Here is a 19,173-nt window from a genome sequence, read left to right on the forward strand (position 1 = left end):
GTGCCTTTTTAAGTAGTACTGTCTAAGAGGCAGTAGATACTTCATTGAGGCTAAGCTTATGAATTCTGGAGCCAGAAAGTCTGGGTGTGCATCCAGGTGTGCCATTTATCACATGTCTCACCTTGCATAGGTGTTTAATTTCTCAGTGTCTCAGTTTATCATGTGTAAAATGAGGGTGACAGTAGTACTTACTTTTATAGTGTTGTTTAGAGAATGAGTATAAATGAGTTACTTTCAGTAAACAGAATAATATGAAGCAGAGCTATGCATATATTAAGTGTATATATATATATATATATATATATATATAGTAGAGCTTCTTGGGAATTTTTGATTATGAGAATTTTAAACATATGTATATATACTTCTACACTACACATTCAGAAATAATATGCCATAGGAAAGTAGGAAGTACAGATAGACATATATATATGAAGCAGAGCTTCTTTGAAATTTTTGATTATGAGAATTTTAAATATATATATATACATATATATTTATACACTACACATTCAGAAATAATATGCCATAGGAAAACCAGTGTCTGCAGAAAAACAAAGTAGGTAGTATGATAATATGTATAATTTGCATAAAAATAAGATCTTTCTGTATTTTCATTGTTAGTGTATAAGAAAGCCACTGATTTCTGTACATTGACTTTGTATCCTGCCACATTGCTGAATTGTTGTATGAGTTCTAGTAGTTTGGGGGTGGAGTCTTTTGGGTTTTCCATATAAAGAATCATGTCATCTGCGAAGAGAGAGAGTTTGACTTCTTCATTGCCAATTTGGATACCTTTTATTTCTCTTTGTTGTCTGGTTGCCGTTGCTAGGACTTCTAATACTATGTTGAACAAGAGTGGTGAGAATGGGCATCCTTGTCATGTTCCTGATCTCAATGGGAAGGCTGCAGGCTTTTTCCCATTGAGGATGATATTTGCTGTGGGTCTTTCATAGATAGATTTGATGAAGTTCAGGAATGTTCCCTCTATCCCTATACTTTGAAGCGTTTTAATCAGGAACGGATGCTGAATTTTGTCAAATGCTTTATCTGCATCAATTGAGAGGACCATGTGGTTCTTCTCTCCTTTCTTATTAATTTGTTCTATCACATTGATTGATTTGCGAATGTTCAACCATCCTTTTAGCCCAGGAATGAATCCCACCTGCTCATGGTGGATAATCTTTTTAATGTGCTGTTGGATCCTGTTTGCTAGGATCTTGTTGAGAATCTTAGCATCCATATTCATCAGTGATATTGGTCTGAAATTCTCCTTTTTGGTAGGGTCTTTGCCTGGTTTGGGGATCAGGGTAATGCTGGCTTCATAGAAAGAGTCTGGAAATTTTCCTTCTGCTTCAATTTCTTGAAACAGCTTCAGGAGAATAGGTATTATTTCTTCTTTGAAAGTTTGGTAGAATACCCCCAGGAAACCATCAGGTCCTGGGCTCTTGTTTTTTGGGAGGTTTTTGATCACTGCTTCAACCTCTTTGATATCAGCCACAGCAACTTCTTTCAAGATATGTCTCCAAAGGCAAAGGAAACAAAAGTGAAAATGAACTTTGGGAACTTCATCAAAATCAAAAGCTTCTGCACAGCAAAGGAAACAGTCAACAAAACAAAGAGGCAACCCATGGAATGGGAGAAGATACTTGCAAATGACAGTACAGACAAAAGGTTGATATCCAAGATCTATAAAGAACTCCTCAAACTCAACACACACAAAACAGACAATCATATAAAAAAATGGGCAGAAGATATGAACAGACACTTCTCCTATGAAGACATACAAATGGCTATCAGAGGGCACCTGGGTGGCTCAGTTGGTTAAGCAACTGCCTTCGGCTCAGGTCATGATCCTGGAGTCCCAGGATCAAGTCCCACATCAGGCCCTCTGCTCTTCAGGGAGCCGGCTTCTCCCTCTGCCCCTTGCCCCTTTCATGCTCACACTCTCTCTCTCTCTCAAATAAATAAAATCTTTAAGAAAAAAAAAACAAAAAACAAATGGCTATCAGACACATGAAGAAATGTTTATCATCATTAGCTATCAGGGAGATTCAAATTAAAACCACATTGAGATACCACTTTACACCACTTAGAATGGCCAAAATTAGCAAGACAGGAAACAACATGTGTTGGAGGGGATGTGGAGAAAGGGAAACCCTCTTAATCTGTTGGTGGGAATGCAAGTTGGCGTAGCCACTTTGGAGAACAGTGTGGAGATTCCTCAAGAAATTAAAAATACAGCTTCCCTATGACCCTGCAATTGCACTACTGGGTATTTACCCCAAAGATACAGATGTAGTGAAAAGAAGGGCCATCTGTACCCCAGTTTTATTAGTAGCAATGGCCACGGTTGCCAAACTGTGGAAAGAACAAAGATGCCCTTCAACGGATGAATGGATAAGGAAGATGTGGTCCATATACACTATGGAGTATTATGCTTCCATCAGAAAGGATGAATACCCAACTTTTGTAGCAACATGGACGGACCTGGAAGAGATGATGCTGAGTGAAATAAGTCAAGCAGAGAGAGTCAATTATCATATGGTTTCACTTATTTGTGGAGCATAACAAATAGCATGGAAGACAGGGGAGTTAGAGAGGAGAAGGGAGTTGAGGGAAATTGGAAGGGGAGGTGAACCATGAGAGACTATGGACTCTGAAAAACAATCTGAGGGTTTTGAAGGGGTGGGGGGTGGGGGGTGGGGGGGTGGGAGGTTGGGGGAACCAGGTGGTGGGTATTGGAGAGGGCAGGAATTGCATGGAGCACTGGGTGTGGTGCAAAAACAATGAATACTATTACGCTGAATAGAAATAAAAAATTTAAAAAAATAAGATCTTTCAGTCATTTCAGTGGAAAGAGCATAGGGTGCAAACTAAAAATCATAATAAAATGACTACTGTTCATTTTATATAGTCATAACACCAATGACTACTATTTCTTGAAGGTTTAAATACTGGGCATTATGCTGGTTTCAACAACTTATTTCGTCTAGCTAGCTATTGGAGAATATCCTTAAACTCTCTCTAAGCTCTGATTTTTATCATCTATTTGGTATCTATTGATATTTGTTCCTTCTTAATAAATGTATATTATTAGAATAAAATGATCTAATTATATCTATAAAATGATCTCTTTTACCTGTCTATCTTCAGTACATTATCTATGTTTGAAATGATCTGGGTACATGATTGTATGAGATAATATACTGATAAAAATACATAGCATGTGGTCATAATGGTGGTTAACAACTGATCCTGACTTCTCTTGAGAGCACAGATGTGTTTGAAGCTGCTGACTTCTATGACCCTAGATAGTTTACTGAATCCAAAATGTTTGCATATATTTGTTTATATGTTTATAATATATATCAATGAATATACATATTATATATGATTTAATTATACTTACTACATTACATTTATTACTTACTACATTACATTTATTATATCATATAATATATAACAATGTAATGATTATGTAACAGTATATAATTATAATATATAATGTATATGGTATGGTATATAAATATTAGTATAATAATATAATTGATATATTAATGTAATAATATGTAATAGTATGATATACATATTATTCATTGATGGTTAAGGGTTTTTGTGAAGCATATTCATTTTATGAATTCTCTTCCTGCCATACATGGAAGTTTTTAATATTTTTTTTTTTTTATAATGTTGGTATCCTTGCTATGTGCTTGTGATTAATACTGTGTTGTCTCTGTGGTCCAAATAATAAGCCCATACCCAAGTTTTCTTATTTAATGTTCTGCCTATCAGCAGTTTACTGGTTTTATTCTTTTTTTTTTTTTTTGGAAGTTTTATTCTTGACTACAATTCTGACCACACTTTAATTTATATGTTTTGTCAGATTGTGAGATGAGCAGATTGTGAGGCTCCCCCAAAGCTTGGCTCATTGCCTTCTTTACATTCCTGGCATCTAGTACTTTGCTAGGTAGAACAAGAAGTGATCAGTATATGCTTATGAGATTAATAAACTAGGAAAGAATATTAAGGAAGTCACACTGATCTGAGAGTAGCTTGTATTTCTAAAAATCAAGAAACTGAGCTTCTAAGAAATCTTAAGAAAGATTACTGATCTTGGAGGTGTGGGCCACTAGGAAGACCATGTAATGCCAGATAGGTTAGAATTGCTGTTTTATCTATTTGTCTCTGGTGGGAGAGTATGAAATATAAATGTTCCAACTATTCTGAAACTTCTCTTTTAACTAACTTAATATACTATTATTCATTAAACAGAGGCGGGCTAGCAGAAAGACTAAATGGCCTGCAGAATCGGGAGAGATCTGCCATTTCTTTGTGGAGACATCAATGTGTTTCTTACCAAAAGACACTTTCAGGTAAGGTCTGCACTGACATCTGAGACTGTGGGTAAAGAATGTGCCAATTAAAAGTATTTTTCATTAAGATATATAAATTTGGTCATTATTATTTTCATGATGTTTTCTTTTTCTCCAGGTGTCCTTTAGGTCTTAGATATTGTTCTGAAAGATGAGTCCATTTTTATAGGGTCTGCTGATCCCTCCGTATAGAATTTCTCACAGTTCAATAGAAGACTTATTATTGATCTGACTTGGAGGGTTCTGTATTATGTCTTTCTTTTTTGTGTCTTTTGCTATATCTGAAAGCCAGTAGCTTTTAGACTTTTGTGACCACAACCCTTAGTAAGAAATACATCTTATATTTTCTCCCAGTTCACACATGACTTACATGCGCTCGCACACATACACACACACACCCTGAAACAAACATTTTATAAACAATACTAACCTTAGTAGGTATGATATACTCTTCATTCTCTTTTATTTTTACCATAATCGTAGTCTCACTAAATTGGTGTGGGTCTCTTCTAATGAGTTGCAAGATACACTTTGAAAGTTGCTACTACCAACAAGTGACTACAAACCCTTATTTCCTAACAAATTGTTTGATATTAAAAATATTTCATATACCTAGAAAACCTTCCTTTCTGGTGAGACTGTGTTCTTTTTCGTGGTTTTGTTCTGATTGGTCTCTCCATCAGGAGGTGGGGAAGAGGTGGGTGGGCATGGTCATCTATTCCAAATCTATTAATAGTTTTCTCTCCATGGGGATCCTTGGCATGTGTATTTTAATGGGCTCAAAGGTTATTCTGGCAAATGTTAGCATGCAAATTAGAACAAGAGTACGAGATCGAATACTCAACCAGTATGTTGTCAACTCTTGAGCATTTCTCTGGAAGACTTTTGTAATTCTGATCTCATTTATTATCTTTAAAATACTTCCCACCTGGTACCTGGCTCTGACTCTTGATCTCAGGGTTGTGAGTTTGAGCCCATGTTGGGTATAGAGATTACTTAAAATTTTAAAATCATAAAAATAAAATAGGTGTGCCTATCTTATTTTTAATAAAACATTTTAAATTTTTAATAAAATTTTTTTAATTAAATTTATTTATTTTCAGCATAACAGTACTCATTATTTTTTCACCACACCTAGTGCTCCATGCAATCTGTGCCCTCTATAATACCCACCACCTGGTACCCCAACCTCCCACTCCCCCCCCGCCATTTCAAACCCCTCAGATTGTTTTTTAGAGTCCATAGTCTCTCATGATTCACCTCCCCTTCCAATTTACCCCAACTCCCTTCTCCTCTCTAACTCCCCATGTCCTCCATGCTATTTGTTATGCTCCACAAATAGGTGAAACCATATGATAATTGACTCTCTCTGTTTGACTTATTTCACTCAGCATCATCTCTTCTAGTCCCATCCATGTTGCTACAAAAGTTGGGTATTCATCCTTTCTGATGGAAGCATAATACTCCATAGTGTATATGGACCACATCTTCCTTATCCATTCATCCGTTGAAGGGCATCTTTGTTCTTTCCACAGTTTGGCAACCGTGGCCATTGCTACTAATAAAACTGGGGTACAGATGGCCCTTCTTTTCACTACATCTGTATCTTTGGGGTAAATACCCAGTAGTGCAATTGCAGGGTCATAGGGAAGCTCTATTTTTAATTTCTTGAGGAATCTCCACACTCTTCTCCAAAGAGGCTGCACCAACCTGCATTCCCACCAACAGTGTAAGAGGGTTTCCCTTTCTCCACATCCCCTCCAACACATGTTGTTTCATGTCTTGCTAATTTTGGCCATTCTAACTGGTGTAAGGTGATATCTCAATGTGGTTTTAATTTGAATCTCCCTGAGGGCTAGTGATGATGAATATTTTTTCATGTGTCTGATAGCCATTTGTATGTCTTCATTGGAGAAGTGTCTGTTCATATCTTCTGCCCATTTTTTTATATGATTGCCTGTTTTGTGTGTGTTAAGTTTGAGGAGTTCATTATAGATCCTAGATATCAACCTTTTGTCTGTACTGTCATTTTCAAATATCTTCTCCCATTCCGTGGGTTGCCCCTTTGTTTTTTTGACTGTTTCCTTTGCTGTGCAGAATTTTAATAAAACATTTTTAATAAATAAAAATAAAATGGCTTAGTTGGTCAAGTGCCTGACTCTTGGTTTTGGCCTAAGTCCTGATCTCAAGGGTGGTGAGATCCAGTACCACATTGGACTCCATGCTCAGCAGTAGTCTGCTTGGATATTTTCTCCTTCTGACCCTATTCTACTCACTTGTGCTCTCTCTCTCTCAAACAAATAAATAAATCTTAAAACAAAATAAAAATCATTTCTAGCTACCTTTTAGCAACCCTCTTTTCTCTTTCATATTCTTGTATTAGAGTATTATAATAAGTATCAGGATGACCTGATACATATGACCCAAGAGTATATTTTTTGTTACATGGTGCCAGAGATCAGCCTGTTGTTACATTTATTACTCTGTATCTTGCCATTTTTTTAAAACAAGGATTATATTTAGAAATCATCTTTACAACTCATTTGATCAGTCAGAAAGTCAAGCATATGTAAAGGTCGACAAGTTGTATTACTCAGGGAAGTCAGTAATACTCTGGAATAAGCACAAGAAAGAATTTAATTGTGTTTATATGTGAAAGCTACAGGGAGAAGATTTCATGCTTCGGGCATATTGGTTTCAAAATGTTCTCAGGTCTTTTCCATGTGGTAGCTCACACTTCAAGTCCAATATAAAGAACGATTTCTTTTCCAATATTTTACCAGAAATTCTGAAGTGATTTTCACTGATCTGCTGAGACATGTATCCCTCCTTGAACTAATTAGTGTTGAGGTAGAATATAATAAATAGCACTATACTAGCCCCATGATTAACTTGTGATCTTTTTCTTTTAAGACATATTTAATAAAAATTAACATGTACCATTTGTGGTTTAATAATATATTATGCTATCTCCTTTTAGTGCTCTTTCATGTTCTCCTATTCATAAATACTACATTATACATACTTAACCTCTCAAATATGAATGTCCTTGACTTGGAGTGATCACTTTCTCCTATAGTCTATTCACCTCCACCTCTAACTAGTTCTGTTTAACTTTGTGTCATTTTGAATTAGTTAGGGGTTCTATGCATTAAAAATTTCTTTCGTTTTGCTTGAACTAGAATATGGCTTTGCCACCTAAGTTCTCAAACTAACTCTTTGTTCTTGTTCTGCTTTTCCCTCCCTTCCTTTGAAGTAATCATATAAGAGAATAGTAAGTTTGGATTTCTTTTTGAGTGGATTTTATATTTAAATTACTAGATTTCAATGAAGCAACTTTTATTTCTTAATGGTATAAACCAGCTTTGTATTGAGAGTTTGAGATGGGGTAATGAGCCACAAGATGGTAAAATACAGTATGGGAAGAATGGAGGACAAGAAGAGGATGGCAAAGAGAGTAAATAGGACAGCTAGCTTTTCCTTGTAAGTCTGGCCACTGCACACTTAAAAGGCCGAACATTGGGAGTACCATCTGTATGCTACATTAGTGTTCATGACACACCCTTTTTTCCTTTCCCTCACAAAAAAGTAGAATGTTAATTCTTGAAGTTTCTTAAAGATCTTATAGTATCAACTCCTCTTTGGGGGATGGAGAGAGTATGTGACCTAGAAGAGGGAAGTGACTTGCTTTGATTATTGAAATTAAAGGAAGAAACAGGGCTAGAACCCTAACGACCTGACTGCCTATGTCATGCTCTTTCTGTGGGAATGTGATCACATTCTGCCTCATAAAAATAATTTTTTCACTCCTCTACCAATTTGTTCTTGATAGTACATTGAGGAATAAACAAATACCCTAGATTGGACTCTGTCTCCAGTATGGTATCTGTCCTGAATTTTATCATCTTTATAGGCTTGTAATATTGTAAATTGCTGTTTATTATTGGAGAGGAAGACTTGGACAAACTTTATTTGAACCATAAATTCCTAAGAAATAATTGGAGAAAAATAGCTTCTGTTTTCTTTTCTCCTTCAACATTGTCCTTCTCATTGTCGTACCATGTTTGGAGGTTTACTGTATGGCAGGGTATAATGCTGAGGGTGTACTACATATTGAAGCATTTAGTATGCAAAATAATGCTCTAAGATTCAATTTGCTTTTGTTAGTTTCCAGCTGAAAAAGCTGTAGGTTGGGGCACCTGGGTGGTTCAGTTGGTTAAGCATCTGCCTTCTTAGATCAGGATCCCAGGGTCCTGGGATCTATCCCCACATCAGGCTCCCAGATCAGTAGAGAGACTGCTTCTCTCTCTCCCTTCACTGTTCCCCCTGCTCGTCCCCCCTCTCTCTCGCAAATAAATTAAATTAAAAGAAAAAAAGCTGTAGATCAAATGAAAATATGGTACAGATGAGTAAGTCCAGGTTTGAGGTTATCTCTGTAGTCCATGTTCTTATTCATTAATCTGTGTAGGCCTTCATTAGATGATCTTTTGGGCTAGAGAAAGGATTTAAGAAAGCAAGTGATTAAGGAACAAGCAGAATTAGAAATACTGATACCATGTGATGTTGTTTGGGGAAAAAGAAGTTTTTCAGTGTGTAGGTCCATATCACATTCTTGGGACAGTGCTGTTTTAAGGAGCTTAGGACATAAATTTGAAGGTTATAAATAATGAATCTTGTCTAGGATACCCTAAAATCTTGTGATTTGGAAAGGGAGGTGGCAGATTGACTTCTTAATTATTCATGTTAATATATACTAGAAGTCATTCTACATTGTTGTCCAGTTTTATTACAGTGAATTGACCAAATTGTTAAGCACAGAGTGGAGAGAGTTTTCTGGAAGTTGGAATAAGAAAAATACCAAATCAAATAAGTGTGACTGTGTGCCTGAAATGAAGGGGAGAAATATGACCTTTTATTTGGCTCATAAGCACCAGATAGCTTATCTGGAATGTCCCTTATAATTTCCTTACAATTTGGGGATAGAGGGTATATAAATTATGCCATAAAGAAAAGACAAAAGCAAAATAAAACAAAACGACAGAGTCAACAATGAATCCATTACTTTGGTATAGGAATGTGCTTATCTCCAATAGATTTTACTTTCTTTTGTTTTTTAACTACGTTCCATGCGCAACCTGAGGCTCAAATTAACCCTGAGATCTAGAGTCATGTGCTCTACCAACTGAGTCAGCCAGGCATCCCTTCAATAGATTTTTCTTTTACAAGTCTGAACATTTTTTAGATTTGGATTTTATTTTTTCTTTCTTCTAGGTGAATTTCTTATTTTTCAGGTCGATTAGATCTTCTTCTTGGTGTCTTATAATACATCATCCTATTTTTCTCATTCCTTTTAATATAACTTACTATTGTAAACATGTATTAGGAAGAAGATTTCACTGTTTTGTTTACTTTGTGGCGTAGCAGAAATTTTTTCTTTCACTTTACAAATTTTTATTTTCTTATTTCTACTTATTTCTACATACTGAGTAAATTAAAAAAATAAATAAAAAGAAAAATTTATAAATATTAAATAGAGGTAGCTCCTTCTACCCCAATCCCAAAAGTGAAAATTTAGTAATAGCTGAGATTCAATGGTGGAGTTATTAAAATATCTATATTGTTAATCTAAACTCTCTGAGCCTCTAAATTTCCTTATCATAAGTGAGTGTAATAGTAGTACCTCAACTATTGAGCTTGTGCTAACAATAAATTGGCTTCATAGAAGCTAATTACTTCGTGGAAGCCATACAGCTGAAGGACAAAGTCAACAGTCAATAGATGGTGAAAATAAAGAAACACTACATTATTCTGAGGTCAGTTTTCATACCAGATCTAATAGTTCAGAAGCAACTAAAATCAGCTTTCCTCCTCTTCTGCAGGGTTTGGATGTACCTTTGGATTTATAAGGTATTAAAGTCAAGAGTTCCATTTCTTTCTTACACACGGAAGTGGATTGTTCATCTTAGGTTAATTTTTTTTTTTTAAGATTTTATTTATTTATTTGACAGAGAGATCTCTAACAGTGAGACAGTGAACACAAGCAGGGGGAGTGGGAGAAGGAGAAGCAGGCTTCCCGCTGAGCAAGAAACCGGATGCACGGCTTGATCATGACCTGAGATCATGACCTGAGCCAAGGCAGATGCTGAGTGACTGAGCCATCCAGGTGCCTCATCATCTTACGTTTTTTTTTTTTATATACATATATTTTTATCCCAGGGGTACAGGTCTGTGAATCGCCAGGTTTACACACTTCACAGCACTCACCAAAGCACATACCCTCCCCAGTGTCCATAACACCACCCCCCTCTCCCAATCCCCCTCCCCCCAGCAACCCTCAGTTTGTTTTGTGACTTTAAGAGTCACTTATGGTTTGTCTCCCTCCCAATCCCATCTTGTTTCATTTATCTTGGGTTAATTTTGACTGAACTGGTAAATATATTGGGCTTGACTTTCCCTTCTTCTAATGAGTTTACTTCAAAATCTAGGAATTAGTGGTAATTTTATGAACCACATCTTGGGTTTTGGTTAGATATTAAGTAAAACATATCTCACTTGGTCTATCTTTATTTTCTTCAGACATGAGAAGTAAAGGTTTACAAAATCAATGTGTAGATTGTAATTACTTACTTGAGGCCTTTATGTTCCCCTTTAAAAAGTATTATCTAATTAATCCATAGTGAAAAGGGTTGTGAACTTCCTTATTGATTGGAAATGTTTGAGTGAATGTCTCCAACACATCTCTCTGCCTTTTTCGAAAACATTTTATTTTGAGATACCTGTAGATTGACATGTAACTCATGCAGTTGTCAGAAACAATACAGAATGATTTTCTGTGCCCTTCACCTGCTTTCCCCCAATGATGACATCTCTTTTAACTATACTATGGTAGCACAACCAGGATATGAATCCAGGATAGAATTCAATGAATTTATTCAAATTCTACCAATTTTGCCTATAAATGTGAGTTTGTGTGTGTGTTTTGTTTGTGTAATTTTTTAAATATTTTATTTTATTTTTTTCAGTGTAATTTTTATCATGTATAGGTTCAGGTGCCCACCACCAGGCTGGATACACATCAGTCCATCACCTCGTGTTACCCTTTTACAGCCACAGCCACCTCTTTCCTACCCTCCTCTCTAACAGCTTGCACCACTAATCTGCTCACCAGTTTTGTAGTTCTGTCATCTCAAAATGTTATGTAAATGGAGTAACATGGTGTATAACTTTTCGGGATTGACTTTTTTCACTCAGCGTAATTCCCTCAAGATTTATCCAAGTTTCGGGATGCCTGGGTGGCTCAGTGGGTAAAAGCCTCTGCCTTCAGCTCAGGTCATGATCCCAGGGTCCTGGGATCGAGCCCCGCAACGGGCTCTCTGCTCAGCAGGGAGCCTGCTTCCTCCTCTCTCTCTGCCTGCTTCTCTGTGATCTCCATCTGTCAAATAAATAAATAAAATCTTAAAAAAAAAAAAGATTTATCCAAGTTTGTATATATATCAATAGTTAACTTCCTTTTATTGGTGAATAGTAATCCATGATATGGATGTACCAGTTTGTTTAACTATGCACATACTGAAGGACATTTTGATCATTTCCAAATTTGTGCTATAACAAGTAAAGGTGCTATGAACATTAGTGTACAAGTTTTTGAGTGAACATAGGTTTTTCTTTTTCTGATATAAATGATCAGGGGAGTAATTACCAGTTGTTCTAGTAACTGCATGTCTAGTTTTATAAGACATTACATGTTAATATCAAATATTTCAGTAAATAATTCTAACACAACATAAAAATTTCTTTAACACCTTTGCTTTGGGGATTTTATTTTTTCTTTTCTTCCCTCATGTATAGCTTACTTTTCTGGGCTGCTTTTTAACTCCCACTTACACCATTTAATAATCAGTTTTGTTTTCCGTGTTTGTATCTTTGAGTACATTTCAGTATAAAAGACATATCTCAGGGTTCTTCAAACTTCAGTAAATTATTTAATGTGCACTGTTTCCTTGGCTGGTTTGATTTTTGTTGTTTTTGTGGTCATTAAGGAGGGACTGAGGTTGGTTAAAGAACAGAGAGAAGTGTATGTGCTACATATGAATACTAGTGTAGATGGGTGTGTGAGTTGACTGGCAGAAAAGATAGGGCCAGAGGCCTGACTACTCAGGGCCTGGAGGCCATGATAGCATTTTCTTAACATTTACTGAAGTGTAATTAACATATGTTATATCAGTTTCAGGTGTACAACATAATGATTTGACAGTTCTATACATTAGTCAGTGTTCACCATAAGTATAGTTGCAATCTGTCACCATATAGTGTTACTACATTGTATTGTTAACTACTAACTAACTATATTCCTTGTGCTGTACTTTTCATTTCCATGACTTACTATTTTATAACTGGATGTTTGAACTTCTTTACTCCCCTCTATTTATTTTGCCATCCTCATCCCTGGCCCACCTTCCAAAGTGATGCCTTAGAAATATGCATTTTGAAATGTGGCTGTGGAAGAAAGAATAGATGATTATAGAGGCAGAAGAAAAATATTTCCTAGATTTCTCTTCCGGAACCTTTCTATTTTTCTTCTCTTTGAAAGGAAATAGTTTTCTAACACTGCTTTGTGATGGCCCATTTTTATTATGTGATATCCAAAGCATTTCATGTGTTTGCTAGCACATTTAATCCTCATTATAACCTTCCAGTTAGGTCTTATAATACTATTTATAGATGAAGAGGGACGCTGGGTGGCTTAGCTGTTAAGAGGGTGCCTTCGGTTCAGGTCATGATCCCAGGGTCATGGAATCAAAGCCTCACTTCAGGTTCCCTGCTCTGCCAAAAGCCTGCTTCTCTCTCTCCCACTCCCCCTGCTTCTATTCCCTCTCTCACTGTATCTCTCCCTGTCAAATAAATAAAATCTTTAAAAATAAATAAATAAGGGGGGAGGAGTCAAGATGGCGGAGAAGTAGCAGGCTGAGACTGCTTCAGCTAGCCGGAGATCAGCTAGATAGCTTATCTAAAGATTGCAAACACCTGAAAATCCATCAGCAGGTCGAAGAGAAGAAGAACAGCAATTCTGGAAACAGAAAAACAACCACTTTCTGAAAGGTAGGACCGGCGGAGAAGTGAATCCAAAGCGACGGGAAGATAGACCCCGGGGGGAGGGGCCGGCTCCCGGCAAGCGGCGGAGCAACGGTGCACAAAATCAGGACTTTTAAAAGTCTGTTCCGCTGAGGGACATCGCTCCAGAGGCTAAACCGGGGCGAAGCCCACGCGGGTTCAGCGTGGCCTCAGGTCCCGCAGGGTCACAGAAGGATCGGGGGTGTCTGAGTGTCGCAGAGCTTGCGGGTATTGGAACGGGAAAGCCGGCTACAGAGACAGAGCCGACAGTAAGCTCGCAGCTCGGTGTTACCTTGAACTGGTCGCAGGCTCGGTGAGCTCGGAGCGCGGCCGGAGGTCAGGCAGACGAGAGTAACTGGCGCTGTTCTCTGAGGGCGCACTGAGGAGTGCGGCCCTGGGCTCTCGGCTCCTCCGGGCCGGAGACCAGGAGGCCGCCATTTGTATTCCCGTCCTCCGGAACTCTACGGAAAGCGCTCAGGTAACAAAAGCTCCTGAAAGCAAACCCGAGCGGATTACTCACCCCGGCCCCGGGTAAGGGTGGTGTCATTCCGCCTGGGGCAGAGACACTTGAGAATCACTACAACAGGCCCCTCCCCCAGAAGATCAACAAGAAATCCAGCCGAGACCAAGTTCACCTACCAAGGAGTGCGGTTTCAATACCAAGGAGAGCAGCAGAATTCCAGAGGAGGAGAAAGCCAAGCACGGAACTCATGGCTTTTTCCCTGTGATTTTTTTTTAGTCTTGCAGTTAATTTAATTTTTTTTCTTTTTCACTTTTTGTTTTTTTTTTTCTCGCCTTTGGGTAAATTTTTTTTTTTTTAACTGTTACCTTTTTCTTTTTTAACGATTTTTTACTAGTTTACCTAATATATATATTTTTTATTTTTTACATTTTTCTTAGGTGTTTTCTTTTTTTTAAAATTCTTTTCTTTTCTTTTCTTTTTTTCTTTCTTCCTTTTTGAACCTCTTTTTATCCCCTTTCTCCCCCCTCACGATTTTGGATCTCTTCTAATTTGGTTAAAGCATTTATTCCTGGGGTTGTTGCCACCTTTTTAGTATTTTACTTGCCCCTTCATATACTCTTATCTGGACAAAATGACAAGACGGAAAAATTCAACACAAAAAAAAGAACAAGAGGCAGTACCGAAGCCTAGGGACCTAATCAATACAGACACTGGTAATATGTCAGATCTAGAGTTCAGAATGACAATTCTCAAGGTTCTAGCCGGGCTCGAAAAAGGCATGGAAGATATTAGAGAAACCCTCTCGAGAGATATAAAAGCCCTTTCTGGAGAAATAAAAGAACTAAAATCGAACCAAGTTGAAATCAAAAAAGCTATTAATGAGGTGCAATCAAAAATGGAGGCTCTCACTGCTAGGATAAATGAGGCAGAAGAAAGAATTAGTGATATAGAAGACCAAATGACAGAGAATAAAGAAGCTGAGCAAAAGAGGGACAAACAGCTACTGGACCACGAGGGGAGAATTCGAGAGATAAGTGACACCATAAGAAGAAACAACATTAGAATAATGGGGATTCCAGAAGAAGAAGAAAGAGAGAGGGGAGCAGAAGGTATACTGGAGAGAATTATTGGGGAGAATTTCCCCAATATGGCAAAGGGAACGAGCATCAAAATTCAGGAGGTTCAGAGAACGCCCCTCAAAATCAATAAGAATAGGCCCACACCCCGTCACCTAATAGTAAAATTTACAAGTCTCAGTGACAAAGAGAAAATCCTGAAAGCAGCCCGGGAAAAGAAGTCTGTAACATACAATGGTAAAAATATTAGATTGGCAGCTGACTTATCCACAGAGACCTGGCAGGCCAGAAAGAGCTGGCATGATATTTTCAGAGCCCTCGAGAAAAACATGCAGACAAGAATACTATATCCAACTAGGCTATCATTGAAAATAGAAGGAGAGACTAAAAGCTTCCAGGACAAACAAAAACTGAAAGAATTTGCAAATACCAAACCAGCTCTACAGGAAATATTGAAAGGGGTCCTCTAAGCAAAGAGAGAGCCTACAAGTGGTAGATCAGAAAGGAACAGAGACCATATACAGTAACAGTCACCTTACAGGCAATACAATGGCACTAAATTCATATCTCTCAATAGTTACCCTGAATGTTAATGGGCTAAATGCCCCTGTCAAAAGACACAGGGTATCAGAATGGATAAAAAAACAAAACCCATCTATATGTTGCCTCCAAGAAACTCATTTTAAACCCGAAGACACCTCCAGATTTAAAGTGAGGGGGTGGAAAAGAATTTACCATGCTAATGGACATCAGAAGAAAGCAGGAGTGGCAATCCTTATATCAGATCAATTAGATTTTAAGCCAAAGACTATAATAAGAGATGAGGAAGGACACTATATCATACTCAAAGGGTCTGTCCAACAAGAAGATTTAACAATTTTAAATATCTATGCCCCCAACGTGGGAGCAGCCAACTATATAAACCAATTAATAACAAAATCAAAGAAACACATCAACAATAATACAATAATAGTAGGGGACTTCAACACTCCCCTCACTGAAATGGACAGATCATCCAAGTAAAAGATCAGCAAGGAAATAAAGGCCTTAAATGACACACTGGACCAGATGGACATCACAGATATATTCAGAATATTTCATCCCAAAGCAACAGAATACACATTCTTCTCTAGTGCACATGGAACATTCTCCAGAATAGATCACATCCTCAGTCCTAAATCAGGACTCAACCGGTATCAAAAGATTGGGATCATTCCCTGCATATTTTCAGACCACAATGCTCTAAAGCTAGAACTCAACCACAAAAGGAAGTTTGGAAAGAACCCAAATACATGGAGACTAAACAGCATCCTTCTAAAGAATGAATGGGTCAACCGGGAAATTAAAGAAGAATTGAAAAAAATCATGGAAACAAATGATAATGAAAACACAACGGTTCAAAATCTGTGGGACACAACAAAGGCAGTCCTGAGAGGAAAATATATAGCGGTACAAGCCTTTCTCAAGAAACAAGAAAGGTCTCAGGTACACAACCTAACCCTACACCTAAAGGAGCTGGAGAAAGAACAAGAAAGAAACCCTAAGCCCAGCAGGAGAAGAGAAATCATAAAGATCAGAGCAGAAATCAATGAAATAGAAACCAAAAAAACAATAGAACAAATCAACGAAACTAGGAGCTGGTTCTTTGAAAGAATTAATAAAATTGATAAATTCCTGGCCCGACTTATCAAAAAGAAAAGAGAAAGGACCCAAATAAATAAAATCATGAATGAAAGAGGAGAGATCACAACTAACACCAAAGAAATACAAACTATTATAAGAACATACTATGAGCAACTCTACGCCAATAAATTGGACAATCTGGAAGAAATGGATGCATTCCTAGAAACATATAAACTACCACAACTGAACCAGGAATAAATAGAAAGCCTGAACAGACCCATAACCAGTAAGGAGATTGAAACAGTCATTAAAAATCTCCAAACAAACAAAAGCCCAGGGCCAGACGGCTTCCCGGGGGAATTCTACCAAACATTTAAAGAAGCACTAATTCCTATTCTCCTGAAACTGTTCCAAAAAATAGAAATGGAAGGAAAACTTCCAAACTCATTTTATGAGGCCAGCATCACCTTGACCCAAAACCAGACAAGGATACCACCAAAAAAGAGAGCTATAGACCGATATCCTTGATGAACACAGATGCAAAAATACTCAACAAAATACTAGCCAATAGGATTCAACAGTACATTAAAAAGATTATTCACCACGACCAAGTGGGATTTATTCCAGGGCTGCAAGGTTGGTTCAACATCCGCAAATCAGTCAATGTGATACAACAGATCAATAAAAGAAAGAACAAGAACCATATCATACTCTCAATAGATGGTGAAAAAGCATTTGACAAAGTACAGCATCCCTTCCTGATCAAAACTCTTCAAAGTGTAGGGAGAGAGGGCCCATACCTCAATATCATCAAAGCCATCTATGAAAAACCCACCGCAAATATCATTCTCAATGGAGAAAAACTGAAAGCTTTTCCGCTAAGGTCAGGAACACGGTAGGGATGTCCATTATCACCACTGCTATTCAACATAGTACTAGAGGTCCTAGCCTCAGCAATCAGACAAGAAAAGGAAATTAAAGGCATCCAAATCGGCAAAGAAGAAGTCAAATTATCACTCTTCGCAGATGATATGATACTATATGTAGAAAACCCAAAAGACTCCACTCCAAAACTGCTAGAACTTATACAGGAATTCAGTAAAGTGTCAGGATATAAAATCAATGCACAGAAATCAGTTGCATTTCTCTACACCAACAGCAAGACAGAAGAAGGAGAAATTAAGGAGTCAATCCCACTTACAATTGCACCCAAAACCATAAGATACCTAGGAATAAACCTAACCAAAGAGGCACAGAATCTATACTCAGAAAACTATAAAGTACTCATGAAAGAAATTGAGGAAGACACAAAGAAATGGAAAAATGTTCCATGCTCCTGGATTGGAAGAATAAATATTGTGAAAATGTCTATGCTACCTAAAGCAATCTACACATTTAATGCAATTCCTATCAAAGTACCACCCATCTTTTTCAAAGAAATGGAAAAAATAATGCTAAAATTTATATGGAACCAGAAAAGACCTCGAATAGCCAAAGGGATGTTGAGAAAGAAAGCCAACGTTGGTGGCATCACAATTCCGGACTTCAAGCTCTATTACAAAGCTGTCATCATCAAGACAGCATGGTACTGGCACAAAAACAGACAAATAGATCAATGGAACAGAATAGAGAGCCCAGAAATAGACCCTCAACTCTATCGTCAACTAATCTTCGACAAAGCAGGAAAGAATGTCCAATGGAAAAAAGACAGCCTCTTCAATAAATGGTGTTGGGAAAATTGGACAGCCACATGCAGAAAAATGAAATTGGACCATTTCCTTACACCACACACGAAAATAGACTCAAAATGGATGAACGACCTCAATGTGAGAAAGGAATCCATCAAAATCCTTGAGGAGAACACAGGCAGCAACCTCTTCAACCTCAGCCGCAGCAACATCTTCCTAGGAACAACGCCAAAGGCAAGGGAAGCAAGGGCAAAAATGAACTATTGGGATTTCATCAAGATCAAAAGCTTTTGCACAGCAAAGGAAACAGTTAACAAAATCAAAAGACAACTGACAGAATGGGAGAAGATATTTGCAAACGACATATCAGATAAAGGACTAGTGTCCAGAATCTATAAAGAACTTAGCAAACTCAACACCCAAAGAACAAATAATCCAATCAAGAAATGGGCAGAGGACATGAACAGACATTTCTGCAAAGAAGACATCCAGATGGCCAACAGACACATGAAAAAGTGCTCCATATCACTCGGCATCAGGGAAATACAAATCAAAACCACAATGAGATATCACCTCACACCAGTCAGAATGGCTAAAATCATCAAGTCAGGAAATGACAGATGCTGGCGAGGATGCGGAGAAAGGGGAAACCTCCTACACTGTTGGTGGGAATGCAAGCTGGTGCAGCCACTCTGGAAAACAGCATGGAGGTTCCTCAAAATGTTGAAAATAGAATTGCCCTATGACCCAGCAATTGCACTAATGGGTATTTACCCTAAGGATACAAACGTAGTGATCCAAAGGGGCACGTGCACCCGAATGTTTATAGCAGCAAT

General features: G+C 37.6%; 1 protein-coding gene across 4 annotated transcripts in view; it reads left to right on the forward strand.

Moving 5' to 3' along the window:
• SPIDR (scaffold protein involved in DNA repair) overlaps window positions 1-19,173 on the forward strand; it is a 607,809-nt gene that overhangs the window by 259,107 nt on the left and 329,529 nt on the right. For all 4 annotated transcript variants that reach the window (XM_032316108.1, XM_032316109.1, XM_032316110.1 and 1 more), the window contains exon 7: window positions 4,276-4,376. In XM_032316108.1, the coding sequence (XP_032171999.1) occupies window positions 4,276-4,376 (101 nt within the window). The remainder of the gene's footprint in view (window positions 1-4,275; window positions 4,377-19,173) is intronic.

Source organism: Mustela erminea, chromosome 16 (assembly GCF_009829155.1).
Source record: "Mustela erminea isolate mMusErm1 chromosome 16, mMusErm1.Pri, whole genome shotgun sequence".
NCBI lineage: Eukaryota > Metazoa > Chordata > Mammalia > Carnivora > Mustelidae > Mustela > Mustela erminea.